The sequence below is a fragment of the Aythya fuligula genome, chromosome 1 (assembly GCF_009819795.1).
Source record: "Aythya fuligula isolate bAytFul2 chromosome 1, bAytFul2.pri, whole genome shotgun sequence".
In the NCBI taxonomy this organism is placed as follows: Eukaryota; Metazoa; Chordata; class Aves; order Anseriformes; family Anatidae; genus Aythya; species Aythya fuligula.
Genome location: NC_045559.1, coordinates 80,409,155 through 80,433,749, shown reverse-complemented (window position 1 = coordinate 80,433,749; position 24,595 = coordinate 80,409,155). Strand labels below are relative to the sequence as shown.

Genomic DNA, 24,595 nt, shown 5'->3' with positions numbered 1-24,595 from the left:
AAGTATAATTTTGTGTATAATTTCCCATATAGAAGGATCCAATTCATTCTGACATGTATGTTTCAGGGTGGAAGAAAACTCTCTTCTCATAATGAAGGTCTCAGAACATAAAATATAAGCACTAGAGCACACTTCTGAAGTTTTTCAGCAGGATATTTCAAGTGGAAAAGCATGTTTCCTAGGGAACTGCAGAGCACCCCTTGGTCATATAACAAAGACGACCTGAAAACCAAAGTTTTTTTTAGCCTTATTCTTGACATGAATATCTCTATTTGTTGCTAGTCAAATCATTCCTTCATGGATTTAACCTTTGTTAACCAAGTTAAAAAGAAGATAAAAAAAAAAAAGGAAAAGAAAAGAAAAAAGAATTTGTAACCCTCCATCAGAAACGCTTGGTCTCTGCATGTATGAGACAGCAATAGCAAGAGAGAAATAAGACTAGGTAGTCATAGCTCCACTGACAAAACTGAAATAGTGTCCCAGTTCCTAGGACTGCCTGGGGAGTGGAAGGGAATTTCTTCACCTGTGTGGAAGAGAAACCTCCATAGGGATTCTGTTGCCTGATGATCCACTGCACAATTCCTGAGGCCTGTGTGAGATCCTTTTGATTCCGGTTGGGTTTGTAGAGCAATGCCAACAGAACATAACTAGTGATCTCAACTTCAGCCGATGGGGCATGGTCAGGGAAGAAGGGGGATTTTTCAGATGGGGATCTCTGCTTCTGCTCCCAGTGCTTTGAACCATCTGAAGAAACAAAGAGAGGGTAAGGAGCGATGAGAATGGATTATGGGAGTCACTGCTCTATGCTGCCTCAGAGATGTAATATGAATATGTCCTCGTCTCTTTCTCATAGCTACTTACTATGGAGCAACAGATATGCTGTAAGTTTACTCCAAAATTATTTTGGGATGTCTGGTGGAAGATTTATGTGTCTATACTCTCGATATTGTCAAGGTTAGAACATATGCCATCAGTAAGATCTATTCCATCTTCCCGCCTCTCAAAATCTTGAAATGGCTGAAACTCACCAACTTCCTTTGCTGATTTCTGTAGCTCTCTAAGGAATGATTCACATATTTCTGCCTTGCCAGCTAAGCAGAAAGCATAGGCCATGAGTGCCTGCGTGTAAATGTCACTGATATTCTTCTCAGATGCAGTCTCCAGGCAATAAAAGGCATTTCGTATTACTGTGTACTTCAAAAACAAACAAACAAAAAAGCAAAAATGTAACATGGGTCTGAATTCTGAACAGTTGTCTTCACCCGATCGAATGTGTCTTTAAACCTATTCTTTATCCTGTCATAGCAACTAGAATAGGACTTGAGTTTGTATAGTGACTTTGGGAAAGAGAATCCAAAACCCCTTAAGGAGGGATTTCAGATGGAAACACCATACAAATAGAGCAGATTTTCAGTGTGTTCTTGAAGATGTAGGCGTATAAACAAAAGACTGCTCTGCTTCTTTCACACATAATTCCTTCCGCTTACCTTTATGCTAACAATTCACACTGCACTTGTCTGTTCAAGATTCTGTTGCCTTGAACAAACCCAGCATTTTGGGGTAGTCTATTCTTAGTGACTCTGCTGTAATTTTAATTTAATTCTGTGGTGTTGCACTAGGTTTACACCAAGTGAAAGAAGTTCACCATTGGACCCCATGTCCTCACTAATGTGTTCCTTAACCAGGAAGGTCCTCAAAAAGCACATGACAAACTGGAGACAAACTCATATATTGAAGTCTAACATCCCAGCTATACTCTTTTTTTTGTACTAGTCACTTTTTTAAAATGACAAATCTGCTTTTTATTCTCATGGACCTTCCTTTCCACAGAATCACAGAATGGCTGACATTGGAAGGGATCCCTGGAGATCATCTGGACCAATTCCCCCCTGCCAAGCAGGGTTACCTAGTGCATGTTGCACAGGATTGCATCCAGGTGGTTTTTGAATAATCTCTAAAGAAGGAGATTCCACAACCCCTCTGGGTAACCTGTTTTAGTGCTCTGTCACCCTTACAGTAAAGAAACATTTCCTCATATTTAGTTTGTTTCAGTTTGTGCCCATTGCCTATTGTCCTGTCACTGGGCACCACTGGAAAGAGTCCCGCTCCATCCTCTTGACACCCTCCCTTCAGATACATTGATAAAATCCCCTCTTAGTCTTCTCTTCTGCAAGCTAAACAGGCCCAGCTCTTTCAGCCTCTCCTCATTTGGGAGATGCTCCAGCCCCCTAATCATCTTTGTTGCCCTCTGCTGGACTCAATCCAGGAGCTCTATGTCGTTCTTGTACTGGGAAGCCCGGAACTGGACACAGTACTCCAGGTGACACCTCACCAGGGCTGAGTAGAGGGGCAGGATCACCTCCCTTGACCTTTTGGCAACACTCTTCCTAATGCACCACAGAATACCGTTGGACTTCTTGGCCACAAGGGCACCTTGCTGGCTCATGGTTAGCCTGTTGTCTACCAGGACTCCCTGGTCCTTGTCTGCAAGGCTGCTTTCATCAGTTCAGCTTCCCGCCAGTACTGGTGCATAGGGTTATTTCTCCCTACGACCCTGCATTTGCCGTTGTTGAACTTCATGAGGCTCCTCACCACCCAATGCTCCAGCCTATCCAGGTCACTCTGAATGGCAGCACAACCCTCTGGTGTATCAGCCACTCCTCCCAGTTTTGTGTCATCCACAAATTTTGCTCAGGGTGCACTCTGTTCCATCATCCAGGTTACTGATGAATAGGTCGAACAGGACTGGACCCAGTATGAACCCCTTGGGGACACCACTAGCTACAGGCCTCCAACTAGACTCAGAACTATGATCAGAACCCTCTGAGCTCTGCCATTCAGTGAGTTCTTAATTCACCTCATTGTCTATTAATCCATCCCACACTTCCTGAGCTTGGATGTTATGGGAGACAGTATGGGAGAAAGCCTAGCTGAAATCAAGGTAGACCACATCCACTGCTCTTCCCTTACCCACCCAGCTAGTCATTCCATCATAGAAGGCTATCAGATTGGTCAAGCATGATTTCCCCTTTGTGAACCCATGCTGACTACTCCTGATCACCTTCTTCTCCTCCATGTCCCCGGAAAAGACCTCTAGGATGAGTGATTCCATCACTTTTCCAGGGATGGAGGTGAGGCTGATTGGCTTGTAGTTTCCTAGGTCTTCCTTCTTGCCCTGTTTGAAGCCAGGGGTGACATGGGATTTCTTCCAGTCCTTGGGAACCCTTCCTGTTCTCCATGACCTTTCAAAGATGATAGAGAGTGGGCTAATAATAACATTCACCAGGTCCCTCAGCACTTGTGGGTGCATTTCATCTGGGCCCAAGGATTTGTGGGTGTCAATTTTGCCTTAGAGATCTCTGACCCAATTCTCTTTGATCTTTTTGTCTTGTCCTCCTTTTTCCAGACTTCCTCCCTTGTCTGTAGGTTTAGAGATTCCTGAGGGCTGGTCTTAGCAGCAAAGATTGAAGCAAAGAAGGCATTCAGCAATTTTGCCTATCCTTTGTCATGAGGGCACCCACCTTATTAAGCACCAGGCCCACATTTTCCTTAGTCTTCTTTCTGTTATTGATATATTTGAAAAAGCCCTTCTTGTTGTCCTCGGCATCCCTTGCCAGATTTAGCTTCATTTGGGCCTTGGCCTTGTCTCATCACTGCATCCTCTGACCATGTCCCTGTATTCTTCCCAAGTGGCCTTTTCCCAACATAGCTTTCAGTCCCATTTGTAGACTTCATAGATTTACTTGGAATACCTTCTTGACTAAGCCATGTTTAAGCCTAAGCCATGGTGTGTGGGCTACTGCCTGGCAAGTTTTTTTATCTGGTAGCTCAAAGGTGTCATTTAATATCCTAAGCTTCTCCAACAGAGATCTAATTCCACTGAGGTGTATAGAATTCCTGCTTGAAAACTAGTGGTTGAAGTGCAGTAGAGATGGGGATTTTTTCTATCACAGCAACTAGTTTGGATACATTCAGAGCAGGGTCATGTTCCCTGGGAGCTCTCTCTCTCCCTATCTCCATCTTTACTACCTGGACAATTTGTAGCAGACACAGAATCCAAGGTAACAAATGGGGACCAATTCCAGCTGAATACCAGTAGTGGAAAGCCTCCTTACCGAGATGGAGTGCCCAGCCTCTAGCATGGCAATGGTAATGTAGGCAGAAAGTGACAGCTCATCATCTACTCCTCCCTGAAAAGGACATGGAGAGAAGAACAATCATTGAATGGAATGAGTGAGAAACACACACACATCAGGAAAAGAACTTAAACTAAGAGAAACCCATTGCTTAAAAAAAAAAAAAAATTAAAAATTAAAAAAAAAATCTCAACAACAAACAACCAACAACAGCAAAACAAAAGCCTCAAAAACCCCAAAACAGTAATTCCCTCAAGGTTGCAATCCTGTAATCCTATCTTGGTTGTGCATGAAGTATAAAAGATAGTGTGAGGAAACTGACTGAACTGGAAATATTTCAGCAACTAAACCTAAGATGTGGAGAGAGAGCTCTTTGCAGAAGACAGGCATTTGGAGGAAAGTATTGTTTTTGGCAGGAACGGGAGAACATCTTTTTAATGATAACAGTGTAAATTTGACTAAAGTAATTCTGTACCACCTTCAAGACATTGTTGACGAGTGTCCCAACGCTTCGGAAGCAGCCATCTGGCTTCTGTTTGCTTGCCAGCCACATCAGGGTTTGAGCCTGGACATGGTCATCAATATAGATGAAGCGACTAGCTTGTGCAAACGATTTGTACACAAAGGCAGTGAGCCTGCAAGGGAACCATGAAGCTGTGAGCTGAGCTAGGAACAGAAAAAGTCATCCCTTCCACTCACGTTAGGCACAAGCCTGAATAATTACAGCCAACAAATTGGCGACTTGCTTTGTCCTTGTGTGCTCCCTTAGGAGAGGGTAGCAAAAAGAATAACATCTAGCTGGGACCCAGAGAGGAAGACCAGCACACTCTGGGTCTGGTCCTGGCTACAGAGCACTGCAGTGCATTGGGTTCCACAGGAGAGAGGAAGAGTGGGAATCAGAAAGGCAGCTGAGCCTTTAGTCAGCCTTCTGTCTGCATATACTCCCTGACAGGAGGTAGAGAACCATGTCTTTTAGTACTTACAGAGTCCCAGTCCTACCCAGCTCTGTACACCTGATTTAGCTAGCAAAGATAACATTTACCTACACCACGTGATTTTAATGCAAATTCATTTCTAAGTCATTTCTGCTTCAAATCACTCACCAGGTGTTCCCTTCTTTATCTCTGATGCCAAAGATGCTGTAGGACCCATCGGGATGTTTGTATGATAGCTGCTGCTGGTAGCCTGCAAGAACATGGAAGAAGGAACTGATACCTAAGTTAAAGACAAAACCTAATTTTGTTTTCTACCAGTTTTGTATGGAATCACAGTGGGAAAGCATGGAAAGGTGATATATATCTACCAAGCAAAGAGGGAGCCCTGAGGGAGCTTAAATGTAGGCATGGAACATCCTGTCCTGTAGAAACATGGAGTCACAGAATAGGTAGCTCTGTGTCAGTTTTGTGCTCCACCTAAATTGACAGGGTTAGGATAGATGCTGTGCCTGGGTTGAAGAGAAAAAAGGGATTAAAAGACAGACCTCAAAGTAAACATGACATCTGCATTTCAGTAAAACAGGATGAGGAAAGAAAAAAAAATAAATCAAAGAAAGCAAATGTCACAGCAGTCCCCTGGGTAACTGAGCTGTGCTACAGCATCAGTGCCATACAGCTTGGATAGCCATGCTACTGCTTCTGCTCACTGGACCTCAGTGGGGATTTTGGCACACACTGTAAAGGAAGCAAAAACGCTCACCGCTCACTAAGTATCCGATGGTCTTAGATTTGATTGTTTCACTCAGCTGTCTCGTCTTGTCCAGATAGTCCAGGACATAGATGTTGGGTGCAAACAGGACCATGTTCTGTTCCCCACAGCCAAACGGCATCTGGAGGAGCTGGTGCAGGTTCTGCATGGAAGTGCCCATAATGTCACCTGGGGAAGAGGTGTGTATGGGGATTAGCACAGTTCATGGACACTGAAATAAACAATAAATTTCATTCACTAGGGAGAGTCATGGAAAAACCTGGCTGGGTTTGTAAGCCTCTATGGTACTGAAGAACTTTCCAAAAAGCCTGAAGTTCCCAGTGCTTACTGGGTGATTTGTTCTGTTCTGCTTTGCAGTCAACAAAAAAATCCCTACACTGACTCTTTTTAGGCTAAGTTGCCCATGCCAGAAATACTGCCTATTTTAGTGCCACTTCAAGCTGATGTTCTTTATTAGAATTGAAAAGAAGAACTTCCCGGAAACTTCACTTTCTAGAGAAGGAGAGGTAAACAGCCCAGAGATGTTACATTGAACCACGTATTACAGAATTAACAACTGATGCTGAAAAGGAACGTTGACTATGTAAAGGTACCATAGGCCACATCTAAATAGCTACTTCAAGGAAAGATTTCTAGAATGAGCTAAGATTATCAGTATTACAAAGCCAATATATAGTGACTACAAAGCCAATATGTAGTCATGTAACCAAGCCCAAAGTTCCCAACAAATCTTTCATTTTGTAGTTTAAAATTTTCTTTCCTTATATGTTTTATTAATTTTTTATTTACCAACAACAGAAAAGGAAGCTCTGGCTGATCCTTCCACCACATTTGTAGGTAGGTCTAAAGCAACACCTTGAGTAATGACATCATCTGTGAAGAATAATATCAAGTACATTGTGGTCACTTGTGTAAGAGCATTAGTTATAGAAATGAAATGCTCAGGAGAAATTGCACAGTTCAAAATCATGCACAAGAGACAGCAGTAGATAGAAACTCGCTATTGATACGAAGAACATCAGGAGAGAAGGTAGCACAGCTAAACTAATCTAGTGAAAAACAGCCCAAATGGTGCAGTAGTTGTCATTGTTCAACAGAAATAAATTAAACGAGATAAGGCTGCTGTTCACAGACTATTTATTGTCTGTGAACTCTGGGGATTTCTTCAGTCTGTCACTGGGGAGTGACAGGGCTGCCCTTGTGCATCTTTTAGACAGCTTCCAGGAAACTTTGGAAACCATTTGCAGTCAGCACCAAGATGGGATGGAGGGATACATTAGTATTCCCTCTTCAATTCTCACTAGAAATGGAAAACTACAAGCTACAGTTATCCTTGGAATAGAAGACAGCAGCCAAACATGAGTGCATGCAGCCCAGAATAGATTTTGCACAGAAAGGTTTTCTCCCTTTGATACCTTTATAACAGCCTTCCTTCAGTATCTGTGCACTTTTGACTCCAGCACAGATACTACCTAAGTGACATGCACCAGATCACACATTAATTTTGTAGCAGGGAACTGAACTGTTAAGCACTCACACTGGCTGCCATTAGGCACCTCATGCAAAAGCAAGGGGACAGCGCCAATGAGCAGGAAAGAGCAGAAACTCCAGCCTTCCCTTCATTTCCTTTCAGGACAGCAGTATATAGAGCACTTACCATTTGTACAGATGAGGGAGTTTTGGGTCTCTTCCCTTCTGATTCCTTCAGGCTGGATGGTGATGGGGAAAACAGACACATGCAACAGATGAGAACAAAGCATGCAGAAGTAATGCAGTGACAGAAGGGCCACACCCAGACCCAGCCTTCTGCATCATAAAACGGCAGTATTAAAGGAATAGTTTACAGGTTCATACTTGATGTGGCTGCTGCTAAAGCGAAGTACCCATCAGAGAGTCCCTCTTTTTCAGTTTCTCCTCTGGAAGAGGAGGAAGATGTGCACTGACCAACCAATATCCAGTGATCCTCATGGAAGAGGACATAAGAAGGGAACAGACTTGGTCTTATATCAAAGAGCAGGACACTGTCCTAGCAAGACGAAGGTGGAGCCAAAACCGTAAGTTCTTTACCGAACCTGAAAAACTTGTACTTCTTTTTGGTACTTTTGCTGCATTTTCCTTTCCTCATGGAAGGGAGTACAGGGAAAAAAGTAAGAGCTGTCAGCAGTACCTCAACCAACAGTGTCCTGATCTGTGTGTCCCTGTAGCCAATACTGATGTTCCTGGGTGCTTCATCTCCACAATCTCCATCATCTTCGGTCTCTGCTGTAATTCTGAATGCTACTTGACCTTAAATAGTAGCAGAAAAGAGGGAAATTTGACCTCTCTCATAAAGAATTATGACTAAAGTAAGAAATTACATTTGATAATGACTGTCTATACAGTAGTAGAGTAAGTAGTGCAGCATAATGAATGCTCAGTCAATCTAGGTGAGACAAGGAAAATGAACAGATCTCTGAAAATTGCAATGATAAACAAACTGCAGTTCTGGATAGACTTTTTGATCCTCCTGAAATAGGGGTAGGCAGATTTCTCCAAGTGAAAAAAAAGAATAGGTCTTCAGGTGAGGCATAAATTGATTATTAGTAGTCTCAGGACAGAAAACCAGATAGATTCACAGGCGCTTACCAATTTCTTTGGGGGAAATATTCCAGGCATAGGTCTTTCTTTTTCTGGCACATACACATCCATCATCATCTGTGGAGATTAGTTTGGCCTGATAATCAAGGGAATCTGACAGCAAAACATTAATCTGAGAACAGAAAGAGGAATGTGATTGGATGAAGATTTTATACCATAGGCAAATGGTGCTTTATTGTTAGAGGGTGGTCAGATAATCTCTATTTATGTCCAGAATTAACAGTGTAGAAGAGATTTAATGCCCTGGATGCTGGTGTGTAGATGAATCATCTATCATATACAACCTTGACAGTGTTCTCTTTTGCTCCTCATGACATTCTCCATTGAGATTTTAAATATCCAACAAGTACTTGTGATTCCTGATCAGAATTTTGAGCTATGTTCAGTTGACCTGGTGCTAATGGTTTTGAACTAACTTGCAAAGAAAAATGCTGTCTAATATTTATGTTTTTGTTGTTGTAGGAATATCCAAAAAATGAGGTCAAGAGATGAAATCCTCAATAACAGATCATTCCTAAGATATGTCTTGATTTTTATTCCTTTTGTGGTGGTCTCCTTGTGAGACTGGAGGGCTAACTTTCAACATTCAAACTAAGTAAAAGAAATATAAACTCTGTACCTGCCTCTCTTTTAAGGATTCCAAATACAACATAAGAAAGAAGTCAAAAAAAAAAAAAAAAAAAAAAAAAAGCTGTTTTTCTTTCTTTAAGTATGTTTTAAACTGTTTGTAAGCTCTCTCAATACAGAGGTGCTGTGCACCTGTGGTCTGGAGGCATTTTACCAGAAAAGTGCAGAGTACTGAGAGTACAAGCACCCAGCATCTGAGAGCAGTACAGTCTCTAGTTGGACACATACTCTGTAGGGCATGTACTGGGACTTTGGTACTCCCTGTTTTGGTACTCTTGATAACTTCTGTCCCAGAGAAGGAGGGTTTCTCTGCTCTCCACTTCTTGCTTTTCCCACATACTTCTGTTTGGGAGGCACAAGCACTTTACTTCATCACACTTTCACACATATCCCTAGAGAAAAGACCCCAGTAAAGACATTGATGGATTGTGTGGCTGTGAAGTGTGAATGATCCTCCACAAAACACTTTTTTCTTTCCTGTTTAGACCTCTGGAGACAGTTGTTTGCATACCCGTCCTAGACACAGTTCACACAGATCTCCCTCTGCTTTGTAGTGGCATAGAAAGACAAATCCAGTCAGGACAATTTATCATCAGATAGATCGAGCAGTACATCGATCAAGAGCAGAGACAGATCCAGTCATCTACACCAATCTTTTTAATACCTTTTTTTTTTTTCCTTCCAAATTACAAAGTCTTTCTTGGAAATGGTGTAGGGACTAATAGTGTGGGCAGAAGTACACACCTTAATGCAGTGGTTGAGGTAGTTGAAGACATTGGCTTTAAGTAGGAAATCTTCTCCCCGGATGATAGAGTATGGCAAGGTCAAATCCACAAAGAAAGGTTGGAAGGCTGTCAGGGTGGCAGGCACAGACATACCAAATCCAGCCAACTCTTCCACACAGAAGGCACTGGCTTTCCATTCAGTTATGGTGTCAGGAATGGTGTATGAGACATTGGCTTTTCCAGTAGAGCTGATGGAAATGGAAAAAGAATGAGTCTGGATGGGGGAAGTTTCATATACCTTAGTTCCCATAGAGGCTCCACGTTTTCACAGTAACACTAGCTCTATTCTGTCTGTAGAAATCCCATATCTGAGTCCCCTCAGAATTTATCACCTAAATCTTTGGACATAAGTCCATTTGAAAATTCTTCTGCTCATCATTTACCTGACTTTGGAAAGAAAACTTAGAATTCTTTGCAGACCCATTTTGCAAAACCATGTTTTAAACAGATGTGTTCCTCTTCTTACAGAGTATGAGTCATGGTACACACATTGTGGGAATAGATGTTCTGGGGACATTTTATCATGGAAGTGGGGAGGGCAGGTGATCAGGTGATGACTGAAAAAGATAGTTCTTCCAGGCCAAATTGTGAGAAGAGGTGGCAATAAATTGCAGTCATGCAGAAGAACATCAGGGTACATATTCTGTAATCATTAAAAACAGGCAAAGAGAGAGAAGAAGCAATACTCACTTTACAAGGACTATATCCCAAATCCAAGTTTCAGGGAAGAATTCCCGAATAGTCTCAAGGATGAGTCTCTTCCCACGTTCTTCTCTAGCAACTTCAGCTGTTAAGAGATAATGGAAATTTCATCGAACCATAGAATATCCCAAGTTGGAAGGGACCCATAAGGATCACACACAAAATCACACAGAGTCATGTAGGTTGGAAGAGACCTCCAAGATCACCTAGTCCAACTTCTGACCTAACACTAACAAGTCCTCCACTAAACCATATCACTAAGCTCTACATCTAAACATTTTTTAAAGACCTCTGGGGATGGTCACTTAACCACTTCCCTAGGTAGCCCATTCCAATGCATAACAACCCTTTTCAGTAAAGTTTTTTTTCTTAATATCCAACCTAAATCTCCCTTGGTGCAACTTTAGCCCATTCCCCCTCATCCTATCACCGGGAACAAGGGAGAATAAACCAATCCCTGCCTTACTACAGCCTCCTTTAAGGTGCCTATAGAGAGCGATAAGGTCACCCCTGAGCCTCCTCTTCTCCAGGCTGAACAACCCCAGCTCCCTCAGCCACTCCTCGTAAGACTTGTTCTCCAGACCCCTTACTGCCTTCATAGCCCTTCTCTGGACATGCTCCAGGGCCTCCATGTCCTTCTTGTAGCGAGGGCCCCAAAACTGAACACAGTACTCAAGGTGTGGCTTCACCAGAGCCAAGTAAAGGGGGACAATCACCTCCCTGGTCCTGCTGGCCACACTGCTTCTTACACAAGCCAGGATGCTGTTGGCCTTCTTGTCCACCTGAGCACACTGCTGGCTCATATTCAGCTGACTATCAACCAATATACCCAGGTTCTTCCCTGCCAGGCAGCTTTCCAGCCACTCACCCCGCAGCCTGTAGCTCTGCTTGGGGTTGTTGTGCCCCAAGTGTAGGACCCGGCATTTGGCTTCATTGAACTTCATACAGTTGGCCTCAGCCCATCGGTCCAGGCTATCCAGATCTTCCAAGTCCAACTCCTGTCCAACTCCAAGTCCAACAGTCAAGTCCAACTCCTGGCACCACACAGGTCTACCCAAAAATTCTGATAATATGACTAAGAGCAGAGTCCAAACTCTACTTAAACTCCCATAGGCTTGGTGCCATGACTACATTCCTGGGGAGCCTGTTCCAGTGCACGACAACCCTCTCAGTGAAGAACCTCTTCCTGATATCCAGCCTGAACCCCCCCTATTTCAGCTTGACTCCATTCCCTCAGGTACTATCACTGATCACTACAGAGAATAGATCAGGGCCTGCCACGCCACTCCCCCTTGTGAGGAAGCTGCAGAGTGTGATGAGGTCTCCTCTCAGCCTCCTCTTCTCCAGGCTGAACAGGCCTAGTGACCTCAGCCACTCCTCATAAAATTTCATCAATCCTCATTCCAGAAAAGGGCAAGCTTTAATTTATGTGGACCAGTATGAAGGATAACTAGTGTTTACTCATTTATGTTTACCTGAGACTGTTGGTATTTCCATATAAGTGTCTCTCAATTTGGTATAAACTTACATCATTAAGCAAGAAAACATTTATTTAACTGCTCTTGGTCTCCATACATGAACATTAGACCTAGGACTAGGGCTTGGGACATTTGGCTTTTAGATATGTGTCCTGGCCACACTGTTGCACTCTTTCTTCAAAAACCTCTGTTCAGAAAGGAATCATTGTCAACAGCATCTCTTTTGTCTGGCACTCTCCCAATTGCCAACACTTCCTAGCATAGAACTGGACATGAATCAGAAGTGTAGACTGAAAGGCTGAAAGGTGTTTTTTTTTTTTTTTTTGGCCATTGGCCATCATCATAAGCTATTTCATTCTGTGCCAGACCAGGATTCAAATGACGAGTTCAGAAAGTTTGAACATCGCCAAATGAGATCTGGGAGTACTGTCCGTGTCTTTTCCACAGTTCATTTAAGCAGAAATATAAAACCTCTCTCCTGTTTCCTATATTACCTGATGATTTGACATGGTGTGTAGAAGCTGTGAATCCTGCATTCAAGAAATATGGCACAGGTCTTACAGTCTCGCTAGTACATACAACTGGTTGCCGAACCTTTGAGTTGGTAAAAAATTTCATGCCCATTTCCTGTGAAAGACATATTTTGGTGTCAGCCATAACAATACAGTAGATGAGGTTTATTGCATTCCTTCCTCTTTCCCATTACTGCCTTTGAATACTGACTTGTGTTCTGTACATGACAGAAAATCAGAGTACACCACAGTCAGTTGAGAATGGATGTCCATGCAGAGCATTTGTCATGCACGTGTTCTGCTAACAAACCATTAAAGCTGTAAAGCTACATAAGTGGAAGCTCACTTTAACAGATTTAAGTAATGTACAGGACATTTACCCTGAGGAACTGATATACATCTGGGCCTAATCCAGACATTACAGGTGTGTAATACAAGCCTTTGTGAAAGATGTTGTCAGATGAGACACAGGGGTCTTGGGGATCATCTTCTAGATTGAGCCCATTGAAGATATAGCCTTGCAGGTCTTGAAGGGGATGCAGACTGTATATCTATGAAGGAAGGAAACACAAAGGTCAATCCTCATTACATGGTCATGTACTGGCCATTGCCAGAGCAGAGATGCTGTCCTGTTTGAAGCAATGTTGTTTCCTGCATTAAAAGCTGCTGAATAGCCAGGCCTAGAAGGTGGTGATCAGTGGAGTCTAGTCTGAGGCTGGTAACTAATGGTGTACCCCAGAGGTCAATACTGGATCTGACCCTGTTTAATATCTTCATTAATAATCTGGATGATGGGACACAGCATACCCTCAACAAATTTGTTGATGATGCAAAACTGGGAGGAGTAGTGGATTTATTAGTGGCTCATGCTGTAATCCAGAGGGACTTCTACAGGTTGGAGAAATGAGCTGACAGGAACCTCATGAAGCTCAAAAATAAGAATTGCAAAGTCCTGCCCCTGGAGAGGAATAACCCCATGCATCAGTATATGCCTGGGGCCTATCAGCTGGAAAGCGGTGTTGCTTCTCTGCTTCTGCTTCTACCTGGGGTCCTGGTGCACAGGAGTCAACAATGTACCCTTGCAAGAAAGAAGGCCAGTGGTTTCCAACACATTAGGAGGAGTGTAGTTAGCCACTTGAGGGAGATGATTCTTCCCCTTTACTCAGCACTGGTGAGTCCACACCTGGAGAACTGTGTCTAGTTGTGGGCTCCCCAGTACAAGAGAGACATGGGGCTCCTGGAGCAAGTCCAACAAAACACTACAAAGATAAGTATCTTACATATAAGAAAAGTCTGAAAGAGCTAGGAATGTTCAGCCTGGAGAAGAGAAGGCTCAAGGGGGATCACATCAATGTACATAAATACCTGAATGGAGGGTGAAAAGAAGATAGAACCAGGCTCTCTTCAGCAGTGCCCAGTCAAAGGACAGGAGCCCATGGGCATAAAACAAAGCACAGGAACTTCCCTCTGAACACCAGGAAGCACTTCTTTACTGTGTGGGTGACTGAGCACCGGCACTGGTTGCCCAAAGAGGTTGTGGAGTTCACCTCCTTGGAGATATTCTAAAGTCATCTGTACATGGTAGTGGGCAACCTGTTCTAGGTGTCCCTCTGGGTGATTGCTGCTGAGAATCATGGAATAAGAATAATGGGATATCTATTTGGAGAGTAATCTGGGACTTTACCTTCCTTTTTGGGTTTTTACTCTTTATCAAGTCTCTTTTCTTGTCCTTGGCCATTCTGGGTATATATAGTACCCAGGATAGCACTGTTGCCCCTGTGTGGCCTGCCTGTTGACTTGTGATCATCTACTGAAGTTTCCCATGTGAGCATATGAGTCCTAGAGTCACTGGTTAAATCAAATCCCAGGTCCTTTACAGGACTTCTGACTGCCAAGAAACAAAGGCTGTGTATTACATATTATAGATGGTTCATGGCCAGCACATGCAAAAAGTGGTAGATGTTTAACACAGTCTCCAGTAGAGAGACATGTCAATGGAGAAGAAAACAGTGCTTCAGAGAAAGAGACAGTGCATTTGTTTGGATAGCTTACCATTTCTGCAGACAGTTCTGTCTCAGTCTTCAGGAGCAGCACACTCTGATCTACTGCCCTCACAGCACAGAAGGAGTTAGGAGCAGCTTCTATAACTAAGCTGACATTGGAAGCTGATTGCATTCGTTTTTCAGAGAATTGCATCTGGACCTAAAATTTATCAAACACATATTGGTATGGATAATCCCTACTACTCAAGGCTTCTCTAGATTTCTGTGAAAGGAGGATGAGAAAAAGAGTAAAAGCTCTTTTGTTAAAGCACAGCTGATCTGACCAGAGGGTGATGTCTGGTTTCCACTGCCTCTGTTGACCAGGCCTCAACTATAACGGGGTGTTAGGCAATAAGACTCCCACGTTATGGTAACTTAAATGAAGACTACCTTAACTGATTTAAAAAGAAGTGTGATTCTGTTGCTGCTATTGTCTAACCAAATCTGATTATGACACTGACTACGTGTAATAAGCACTACAATGAGCAAATCATATTTTTACTAGGTCCATGGGCTACCTTAGGAATTGCAGTACAGATCTGGTATGAATCCTGTCATAGAGAAATCTTTTTGATACTTGTGTTACATAAGAGGGGAAAAGTGTGTGTATGTGTTAGGGGGGGAGAGGGGAAGAGACTGTATCAGGTAAATGAAAACATTATCCTTAACACTGTTTGTTTTTTTTCTTCTGTTTTGTTTCACGATAGCGATCTTTTAGCTTTCAGAAACTGAACATGAGAAAAATCTTAAAAGTGAAATCTGAATTCAAAATGGCTAATCAATACGTTTCACCGGAAAAAAAAAAAAAAAAAAGGAAAAAAAAACACACATAACCTTAGACCCCAAGATTTTTATTTTTGCTTCCTTTTCTATATGTATTTAGTTGTTGTAAACATAAACTACATTTTTTCCACAGAAAAACTATAAAAAAATAGATTACGTTGTGAAGTGGGGTAAGACTAAAGTATGTTTGCTATGTTAAAGCATAGACTGTCAAAACGAAATAAGACACTAGTTTAGTGCTGGAGAAGTGGGTACAATATGGGAGTAGTGTGTTTCCAGAAAAGTAGTTTTTAATGTTAAAGCGGATTTGCCTTTTGGCAGTAAAGCCAGGAGGTGGTGGCAGGGGAAAGATATAAGAATAAAGAGAAAAAAGGAGAATAAAGAGAGAGATGCTGAGAGAAGTAGATGGAAACGAGAAGTAAAACTGGAAATTTGTTGCGAACGTGTGCATAAAGAATATGTATTTATCTGGCAACATGTAAGACTCGCTCTGTCTCGGTGTCTCTCACCTTGTTTTTGAAGCACTTCTCAACTGGAAATCGGACACTGTCTGCCACCAGCTCCTTGTCAGGATGTAAGGTGTATACTAGCAGCCAAAGGGCTGGAGCCATTTTCTCACTGACCTCAAGTGGGATGGTGAAAGTGCCATTTTGATCTGTTATTAGAGAGGAAGAGACAAATAAAGAAACATACCCAAAGGTGGCTGTACTACTGCTGTAGTAGCCATCATAGACAGACATGCATCAGGACCTGTCAGTGGAGCAACCTGTAGTCAAACAATAAACTGAAAAATCCTGGAGTGACAGGGAGTGGCCAGGAGGTGACATGTCAGGGCTTAAACCCAGATGCCCTCAGATTTATCGTCAGTTTGAACAGGTGACCAGATTCAGACAGCCTCCCCAAGACAGACTCTCTGCATTCCCTCCACTATCCTTTGGGGACATCTTTACAGGACACTATTTCTTGAATTATATCTGAAACTAGTTTCTTGACTAAATGATTTTATAGTGATCTTACTAGTAATGCACTTGTGCATGGGCATAGAGGAATACTAACAACTCAACAGCTGCTGGGTACCTCCAAGAAGTCTTGTCTTGGTCCCCAGTTAACCCCTCTTTTTTTTTTTTTTTTTTTTTTTTTTTTTTTTTTTTTTTTTTTTTTTTTTAATTGCAGAACCATGATGGCAACTTGACTCACCAGCTTGGATATTAACTTTAATTTCCCCTGTAAGGACAATCTTGCCTTTTGCCATGCCCTGTACAGAAAACAACAATACATTTATGGGTTGGTAGAGGTTGGAGGAAGAAAATGACAATCAAGTTCAATGTACATTGATATGGCAATTGAAGCATGTGCATTGGGATGGCTTCACATGCTTAAACATCAGCCATATGGCACTGCTGATGTTACTGGCAAGGAAGCAGCATAAAAAGGAAGGGAAAGGAGTAGGGCAGAGAATACCATGAAGAGTTTCTGGTAGAGAAGGGAAATTAACCATAGCCTAAGCCAATATGAAGGGGGATACTTGCTACAAAATTAAGTAGCACAACCAGAAATTATGGGTTATTTTGCCTGAGCAGGTACTTTTGCCAAGTCAGCTCAGTACTGTTTCTGTTCATGGATCATTGTGGTGGCTGGCTATCCAGAGTCTGGAAAAGCACTACCATAATTGCTGGGGGTAAAGCTTACTGCCCAAATAGTTGCCTAGTAAAGCTCTTTCGGTGAAACTCTGTAAGAAACCCACGCTCACCACATAGTAGAAGTTCATGATGTTGATATGTTCATATCCTTCTGTGTTCAATATGTAGTGCACAGTGATCATCCTTTTCTGCCCACAGCTCAGATCTTTCCACAAAGGCTCAATCCTCACAAAGCTGCTAGTCCAGGAGTAGAAGCGTTGGACAGAGAGAGATGCATCGGGGTACGAAGGCTCTATCCAGCCTTCAGAGTGGCACTGGTCACTGGTTTTGTATGTTGCCTGATTAGGAGAGGTAATGGGGAAGAAAAGTAAAACAAACATGACTCACTACGGAAAACATTATCATGTGCTCACATCAAAATGATTAGTTCACACAATGCACTATCTAAGAACATCTTAAGACAATCTGGGAAGGAAGAAATATCACACTGGTCTTGCAGCCTTGCAGCAAGCCATTGAATTGTAACAACTCAGGTATTTTCCTCACTTCTTTTATTTTTTGGGAGTTATTTTTTGAGAGTTTATTTTTGAGAGTTCTAGAATATTAAATAATACAAAAAATGGACATTTTTATTACCAGAATTCAAACCTCATCCAATCTTTTGGAGGTTCAGTTTGAGACTAGCCTTCTCCCTCTCCCTCTCCCTCTCCCTCTCCCTCTCCCTCTCCCTCTCCCTCTCCCTCTCCCTCTCCCTCTCCCTCTCCCTCTCCCTCTCCCTCTCCCTCTCCCTCTCCCTCTCCCTCTCCCTCTCTCACATCTTCCCCCTTCCTTTCTACCCCCCCTTAACCCCCCCCCCCCCCGCCCCCATTCTGTACTCACTTTCAGACTGATCTCAGGATCAAACATTTCGGATGTGTCAATGCTAAACTCAGAGATGCCATTAACATCAGTGGTGAAATTGTCTACATTCTTGTTATTGACAAATAGCTGAATGACCTCATTGGAAAGAGGGGAGTTGTCTTTGTCTACCAGCTTGATCTATAGGAGAAGAAAATACTAGACATGTTTATCTTGTTATCTTTCTCTGTGTAGATATGCATGTTTTTCATCCTTTCCTTTCAGTGCTGCTGGTAAGATGACCTTATCCTTTCCTCACTGAAAAAGGCTGAACTGAATGTAAGACAAAGAAAGATACATTTATACCTCCGCTTTAAATCACTGACAGAGTGATGTGGGATTTGTCAACAAACATAAAATCATGAAAAGGCTTTTTGAGACAGAAACTGTTTCCTGCATATTTCCTTGTATATTTGTTTTGTTTTACTCTGTCTTCCCTCATTGCCCAGTGTTATTTTTTTTTCTCATTTGTAATGGTCAGTTCTGAAGGGGGAAGCAGTGATTTGTATCAAACTGAAAACACAAGTTAGAAAAATACTAATTAATGGATTGTTTTGATGCAAAGTATTTCTGGCAGAAACAAACTCAGAATAAGTTTATACTCTTCAGTATTCGGAATTACTGATAAGGCACTCTATATGTAAAGAAAGAAGCGTGGGGAGAAAACAATCCCCCCAAAATAGTCCCCTAGTTTTTCCCGTCTTGGCAATCTTGTGATATCAGTCACCTTCACTACAAACTATCTGTGCCTTCACTTACCTGTCCAAAGTAGGGAATTCCTCTTCTGTAGTGGCGATCCATATTCTCAAACTGCAAACTGCTCATCACTCGAGTTATGGAAATAGACTGAGTAGCTGTAAGTTGCAGGCCTGTAAGACATGCCTGGAGTCAAGAGAAAATACACTTTGTCTTGTATATAGCTACATCAGAGGTAGCATTTACCTGGAAATTATTGCCATGCTTATAAAAATAGGAAGACATCCTTGTGCTCAGCAGACAGAGGTTGAATATCCTCTACTGTATTTTTCTAACCACACCACTGTTGCTGTTTCTGACTGTCTAAAAGGGATTACCTGTTCCTTTCTCTGTGACAATGGCTTTCACATCAAGATTCCTCATATAACCAATGCGATTTAGCTCAAAGATGTTGGAACTGAAAACATGGGAGAGGCAGCCATCAGTTTCCAGCTGGAAAGGGAAGAAAAATTATGTTACCAAGGATCACAGCTTACTAAGGATATTGGCAATATACAATGCCCTTCTTTGGTAGTATCTTTAAAAATTACTGAAGTTTCAGGCAGATGCTTCCTATGACACTGCCTAACACCCATGACCCAGGACAGCATGCAATGTTCCATCAAACTCCTGTTGAAATGTCCTGAGAGGTAACTGCCAGGCAGCAATGGGAGAGGAAAGGCACTCCTGTCAGTTTCTGCATGACAGGAGAGAAAAAACTCTCACAAAGAGTTGCTGCATCTTCCTCTCCTTGTCTGGCAGATCTTGACTCTGCCTGGGAGATTACTAATGCATGTGAAACCAACTGTGGATGCATCACATGATGTCTTTTCTTTACATTTTTAATTTTGAAATTCTTGGTCTACTGTTTTGGAAATACTGTGCTGCATAGTTTTGTATGAAGACAGCTCTGCTTAACTAGATGGGTATTCAACTGGTGAGACAAGTGAAAGTAAAGTTCTTGGGTCTATATACATGTATTTCCCACATCTGGGAAATACTTCTACCTGAAGAATGCCAGGCCTTCCACAGCAGAGTGAAAATGGGGAAAAATTGGTTACTGAATTCTATCAGATAAAATGAGTTCTCAGCAGTCAAGAGAAGAATTTTCCATAGCTTTCAAAAAGGAGTCTTTTCCCATTACTTTTGAATTGATCTATATAGAACTGATGGAGATACCACTACCTACACTTTTCAGGTGGGTCATAAAGAAAGAACATGTCAGTCCTTCTTCAGGCCTGGTGGAAAACCAGGACAATTAAGTGCCCAGAGTTTCTGGCTAGTGATCTAAGTGAATAGGTGAGTTCAATGAAGTGAAACATTGAAGAAAGAAAAAAAGAAATAAAATAAAGAAATGTTGTGAGCAGAGAGAGAAGCAGGAACATGGAGGAAAAGGCAAGCACAAAGAGGAATTATAATTATGCATCATACATCTTTTGTAAATGATTGACAAACTGGGCTTTTCTTGCATCTTCCATATGAATCAAAATCCCTGCACACGCTCAGCTGGACTTTCCCCTCAACAGGCTGGCCATAGGTGTACCTAGGGGAAGAAGAAAAATGTCAGTGAGAGGATGCTTGAAAAACTGGCTTAAGGAATTTATGCAGGAATAGACCCAGCTTGAGAAGGGATCTAGCAAGCCAGACACTAGGGTGATTTCACAATTTCTTTCTAACTTTCTTTCTGTTACAGAAAGATAATACAAATTGCAAGTTGAAATACTGATGAGTTTTATTTCACCCATGAACCAGAACCATACCATAAATGTCAAAATAAATACACCTATAAGGATGATGCCCAGACGTAACTGCCAACCAAATTATGACTGTTTTCTCCATTCTTCTTCTTAGAGAGAAGTCCTAGACTCACTGAGATCAAAGCAAAACTCCTCATAATTGTAAGGGGTTCAGGATTCCAACCAATAGTTATAAGTTACAAGTTCTTTGTATTAGAGTAAACAAGGTCTTTCCAAAGGACTAAGCTTAGTGGGAAAGTTAAAGACAGCTGAAACATTAAGACCCATGTTAGAATTTAACAGTGTTAAGCTGAACAAAGGCCCCCCTCCGAGGTGATTTGCTGGGAGAAGACACATCGTACTTTAAAAGGGGACTCCGTGAAATATTTGGTTAACCAACCAAACACCATTGAGAAGAGAATACTCATACAATAAAATGAGAGGAGAATACAAGTAAATGAAAACTCCAACCATCAAGTCAGCCCTGACCAACCTCTTCTGAAGCCCTATTTATTCTAGTCTGTTCTCTAAGTCCTTTCTCTTTCCCCAGTCTTTGGGAAGTTCTTGCTCTTCAGTATGTTTACTAATCGCTCTGCACCTGGTACTTACACTCCACAGACTTTCACTGTGAACTCTGAATCCATGACTGTAAGACTTTCTGGTGCAGTGACTATAACATCAAATTTTGGCAACACTAGAACAAAGAATAAAAAGACAAAGAAACCAACACTGTCATATTGTCTCTTCTGAGATGAAATTAGATATAACTTTAGTCACAGATGGAATGAAAGCTCAGCACTGGGGTGTCAAGATAGCCAAGAAATGGCCTGATCAATGAAGGTTCGTTTAAGCATTAATTCAAAGCTTTGATGAGAATGATGAAAATGACCATTCTGAATGATGAATTCTGTGATATCTAGAACTCTTGCAAAGCTATGGCCAGAAAGTTAGTGGACCTGCCTGGGAGAAGGTTAGCTCATCACAGTGGATTTTTCTATCAATTTATTGATTTATTATGCAGATTCTTTTCCCAGATGAATCTGTGCAAATTGGTTAATTTCTGTTGTCTTTTTACTTTTCTTCCCCCTCTATTTCTTAACGACAAATAAAATAATTGAAGTTACATTTGCCAGGAAGGTGTTTGAAGTATTAGCAATCATAAGGGTTGCCTGATAAGACTTATCTTTAATAATGTTTTCTACTCTGAATTAAAACCAGCAGGTGGCATTTACCATATTCCTCCACAAGGAAAGAATAATTTGTTCTATCTCCTGATTTCTTTTCTATGATAATTTTATAGTTCCCCAGGATAGGCTCTTCAGTTAGTGGGAATTCAATCTGGACAATATTCATCTCCGATGTCACATTTTGCCACTGAAAGATCCTGTTGTTCCATGGATCCTGAAGAAAAAAAGTATATAGATTCACAGTTTGTTTGCCTCAGAAATCTTTTGCAACTAGCATACAAAACCAGAAACAAAGAAGCATAGGGCAAGTTGCTCTTAATTCATTGAAGAAGCTGTTTAATGCAAATACTCATTGAGATAAATTGTACCTTGGTACTCCAGTTATTAATGTTGCTAGATTCTCATCTGATGATCTCAGATTTGGCTATCCTTTGCAATCCTAGGTATTAGTCTCAATGATCAGAGGAAGTTGCACTACACTGTTTTCCCCTGCTTCTTAGCATGTATTTTACTAGTTTTGTGTCAAGGGGGGAAAGAAAGAAAATCCCTTCTTCATGCTTCTCCTTCACCCTAGCTTAAACAAATCTTGCCCTTAATGACCCTTCCCCCCCCCCCCTTTTTTTTTTCTGCTGCCAGAAGGAGGAAGGGAACATTTCTTCTATACTGAAATGTCTTTTGCCTCTGACTGTATTTTATGCTAGTTAGGTTACAGAATACTAACTCGTGCAATTTCCTTGAACTCTTTACAACACAGACTGAAAAAAAATGCACACAAAATTCCAAATATTTATGATTCAACACAAACTAATATCACATGATTTCGCAGTGTAAGAAAATTTTGCAGGAATATTGTCTAGATGTGTTTTGTGATTAAAAACCACTGCAAAATGCAATGGAAGTGCCAGTATAGCTACTAATTTTACTCACTGCCTATATTTGTTCACAGTTTTGAGTTATGAAAAGATATACTCCAAAACAAGTTGAACAAACTGGACGTGGTGTAAGGGAGTCAAAGACAGGCATAGGAACAGTACAACTTTTATAACTGCTGAGATGAAAGTAGATATGTTTTCCATGTTAGTAAAGATTGAACAGCATCCTGGAATTTTATGGAGTTTCTGTTAATTTCTGCCAGTGTATTCATGAGCAGGATATGGCTTAACATAAACTAATATAAGCATATGTGCTCTAGATTTTTTGTTTGTAAGTGTGGTACATTACAAAGGGAAAAATCTCCTACCTGAATAGCGATCAAGGGGTACTGAAAAAGGAAAAAGAAAAAAAAAAAATGGGAGAAGAAATTAGATGTCTGAACAAACACAAATTATTTTTCTCCAGGATTGTGAGGACTGCCTAACTAATAAGAAGTATAATTCTAGATCTCATAATCAGTTTTCATAGCAATTCTGCATCAATAAGTAGATTACAACAAGGGACCGGATGAAATGATAATGTTGGGACAGGCTCTGATCATATTGGATTTAGGGGAAATCAGAAGCAGTTGATTATGCAGAGTTACAGTGGTGCATGTAAATCATGATTTGGGCTTCTTTGATCTTACATCTTCCCTCTGTTTATATAGCACCAGGTTTTTTGGTAACACTGTGCTGTCTTCTGCTTTACAACTACATGAAAAGAGGCCAGTAAAATCCCTCCATCTCTTGTGTTATGTACCATTAGCATGAAGACAGCTTACTGGCAATGAAAAAAAGTGTCACTGATGAAATAAACAGTCATGGTAAGTCTTTTCATTTCCTCTTTTTTAAAACGAGCAAAGTACCATAGGTGGTTGACTTGCCTATTTTTGCAAGCAACAATTGCTGAATGGTAATAGCAGGAGACTGTCAAGTGGGCTTTCTAGTCAGAGCTATAAATAATGTCTGCAGCACAAAGGCAGGGGGTTTTTAAAGCCTCTTTCCCAGCAGTAGCAAGAGGTCTTGTGTCAGGAGTGCAATCTGCTACAGACTTGTCCAGTTACATGTGACTGTAAGGTAAGGGTAGAACATATCACCTGCTTAGGAAATCTTGTTTACTTTTCGCATGTAGTCTCTGCAAAAACTCTTATTTATTTATTTATTTATTATTTTTTTTTTTTTCCCACAGCAAACTGTTTACTTAAAATCTGAGGGGAGTTTGTGTCCCAGTAATTTTAAATACAGGGAAATATTTCACATCACTCACCATCTCTTGAACAGGTTTAAAATTGAAATCCAGAGCAACAACACGAAACATCACTGGAAAGACATGGAACAAGGCATTAACGGTACTGGAGCTAATTTAGCTGAGCATGAGTTTTTGCTTTTATTAGCACTTCCAGTTTCATTGGATCTTCTAACAAACCCACTTGCACAGGATGTAAGTAATAAAATGCATCTGAAGATAAAAGAATGCTATGGGGACTTTGCTGAGTGCACTTTCCCCCAGCATTGTATTCTCACTCTTTCATGAAAGTTTGCTTAACCTCAGAGAAAGGGGATGGCTGCACTGCAGTGCAGGTCAGGTAGTCTCAACTGACTGCCATAATTCTTTCTGTGGCTGTCTGCGTGATGTAAGCAAATTTGTTCCTCTTCATTACCCAGTCTCTAAAGTGAGGTTTATTGCTTTGAACATATGAAAGCTCCTAATATTACTGCAACTCAGCAAAGTGTCAGTTTTTCCTAATGCAGTACAATCCTTGTTAGTTAAGTTTGTTCTCATCTTGTACACATTTTTAATTTTTTTTTTTTTTTACAAGAGCAGAACTGAAAGAATGACAATCACTACACAATAAAAAACAGAAACAAGCATGCTTCAAAAATGTCCTTACAAACCATTATTTTTTCATTCAATTTAACCTACTGCTTCCCCCCACCTCAGTGCCAAACAATCTGTCAAATAATCAGTCTGTGTTTGTGAGACGCCTTGGTGGAACCAAATTCTGATTGGTAAGCTTTCCTTTCTGCAATCTGTTAAGACAGAACTCATCCCCAATTAAAATATAGATGATCCAGTCTA

General features: G+C 41.3%; 1 protein-coding gene across 1 annotated transcript in view; it reads right to left on the bottom strand.

Moving 5' to 3' along the window:
* Positions 1-24,595, bottom strand: part of LOC116489778 (ovostatin) — a 30,961-nt gene that overhangs the window by 4,330 nt on the left and 2,036 nt on the right. The window contains exons 4-29 of the mRNA XM_032188459.1: positions 23,783-23,835; positions 22,842-22,862; positions 21,647-21,815; positions 21,024-21,108; positions 20,110-20,221; positions 19,017-19,131; positions 18,703-18,812; positions 17,926-18,084; positions 17,157-17,384; positions 16,604-16,661; positions 15,916-16,061; positions 14,634-14,783; positions 12,962-13,132; positions 12,564-12,696; positions 10,580-10,676; positions 9,849-10,077; positions 8,466-8,589; positions 8,008-8,126; positions 7,498-7,549; positions 6,630-6,713; positions 5,832-6,008; positions 5,240-5,321; positions 4,615-4,771; positions 4,116-4,190; positions 1,029-1,194; positions 524-744 (exon numbers count right to left, since the gene is read on the bottom strand). Coding sequence (XP_032044350.1) covers positions 524-744; positions 1,029-1,194; positions 4,116-4,190; positions 4,615-4,771; positions 5,240-5,321; positions 5,832-6,008; positions 6,630-6,713; positions 7,498-7,549; positions 8,008-8,126; positions 8,466-8,589; positions 9,849-10,077; positions 10,580-10,676; positions 12,564-12,696; positions 12,962-13,132; positions 14,634-14,783; positions 15,916-16,061; positions 16,604-16,661; positions 17,157-17,384; positions 17,926-18,084; positions 18,703-18,812; positions 19,017-19,131; positions 20,110-20,221; positions 21,024-21,108; positions 21,647-21,815; positions 22,842-22,862; positions 23,783-23,835 — 3,293 coding nt within the window. The remainder of the gene's footprint in view (positions 1-523; positions 745-1,028; positions 1,195-4,115; positions 4,191-4,614; positions 4,772-5,239; positions 5,322-5,831; positions 6,009-6,629; positions 6,714-7,497; positions 7,550-8,007; positions 8,127-8,465; positions 8,590-9,848; positions 10,078-10,579; positions 10,677-12,563; positions 12,697-12,961; positions 13,133-14,633; positions 14,784-15,915; positions 16,062-16,603; positions 16,662-17,156; positions 17,385-17,925; positions 18,085-18,702; positions 18,813-19,016; positions 19,132-20,109; positions 20,222-21,023; positions 21,109-21,646; positions 21,816-22,841; positions 22,863-23,782; positions 23,836-24,595) is intronic.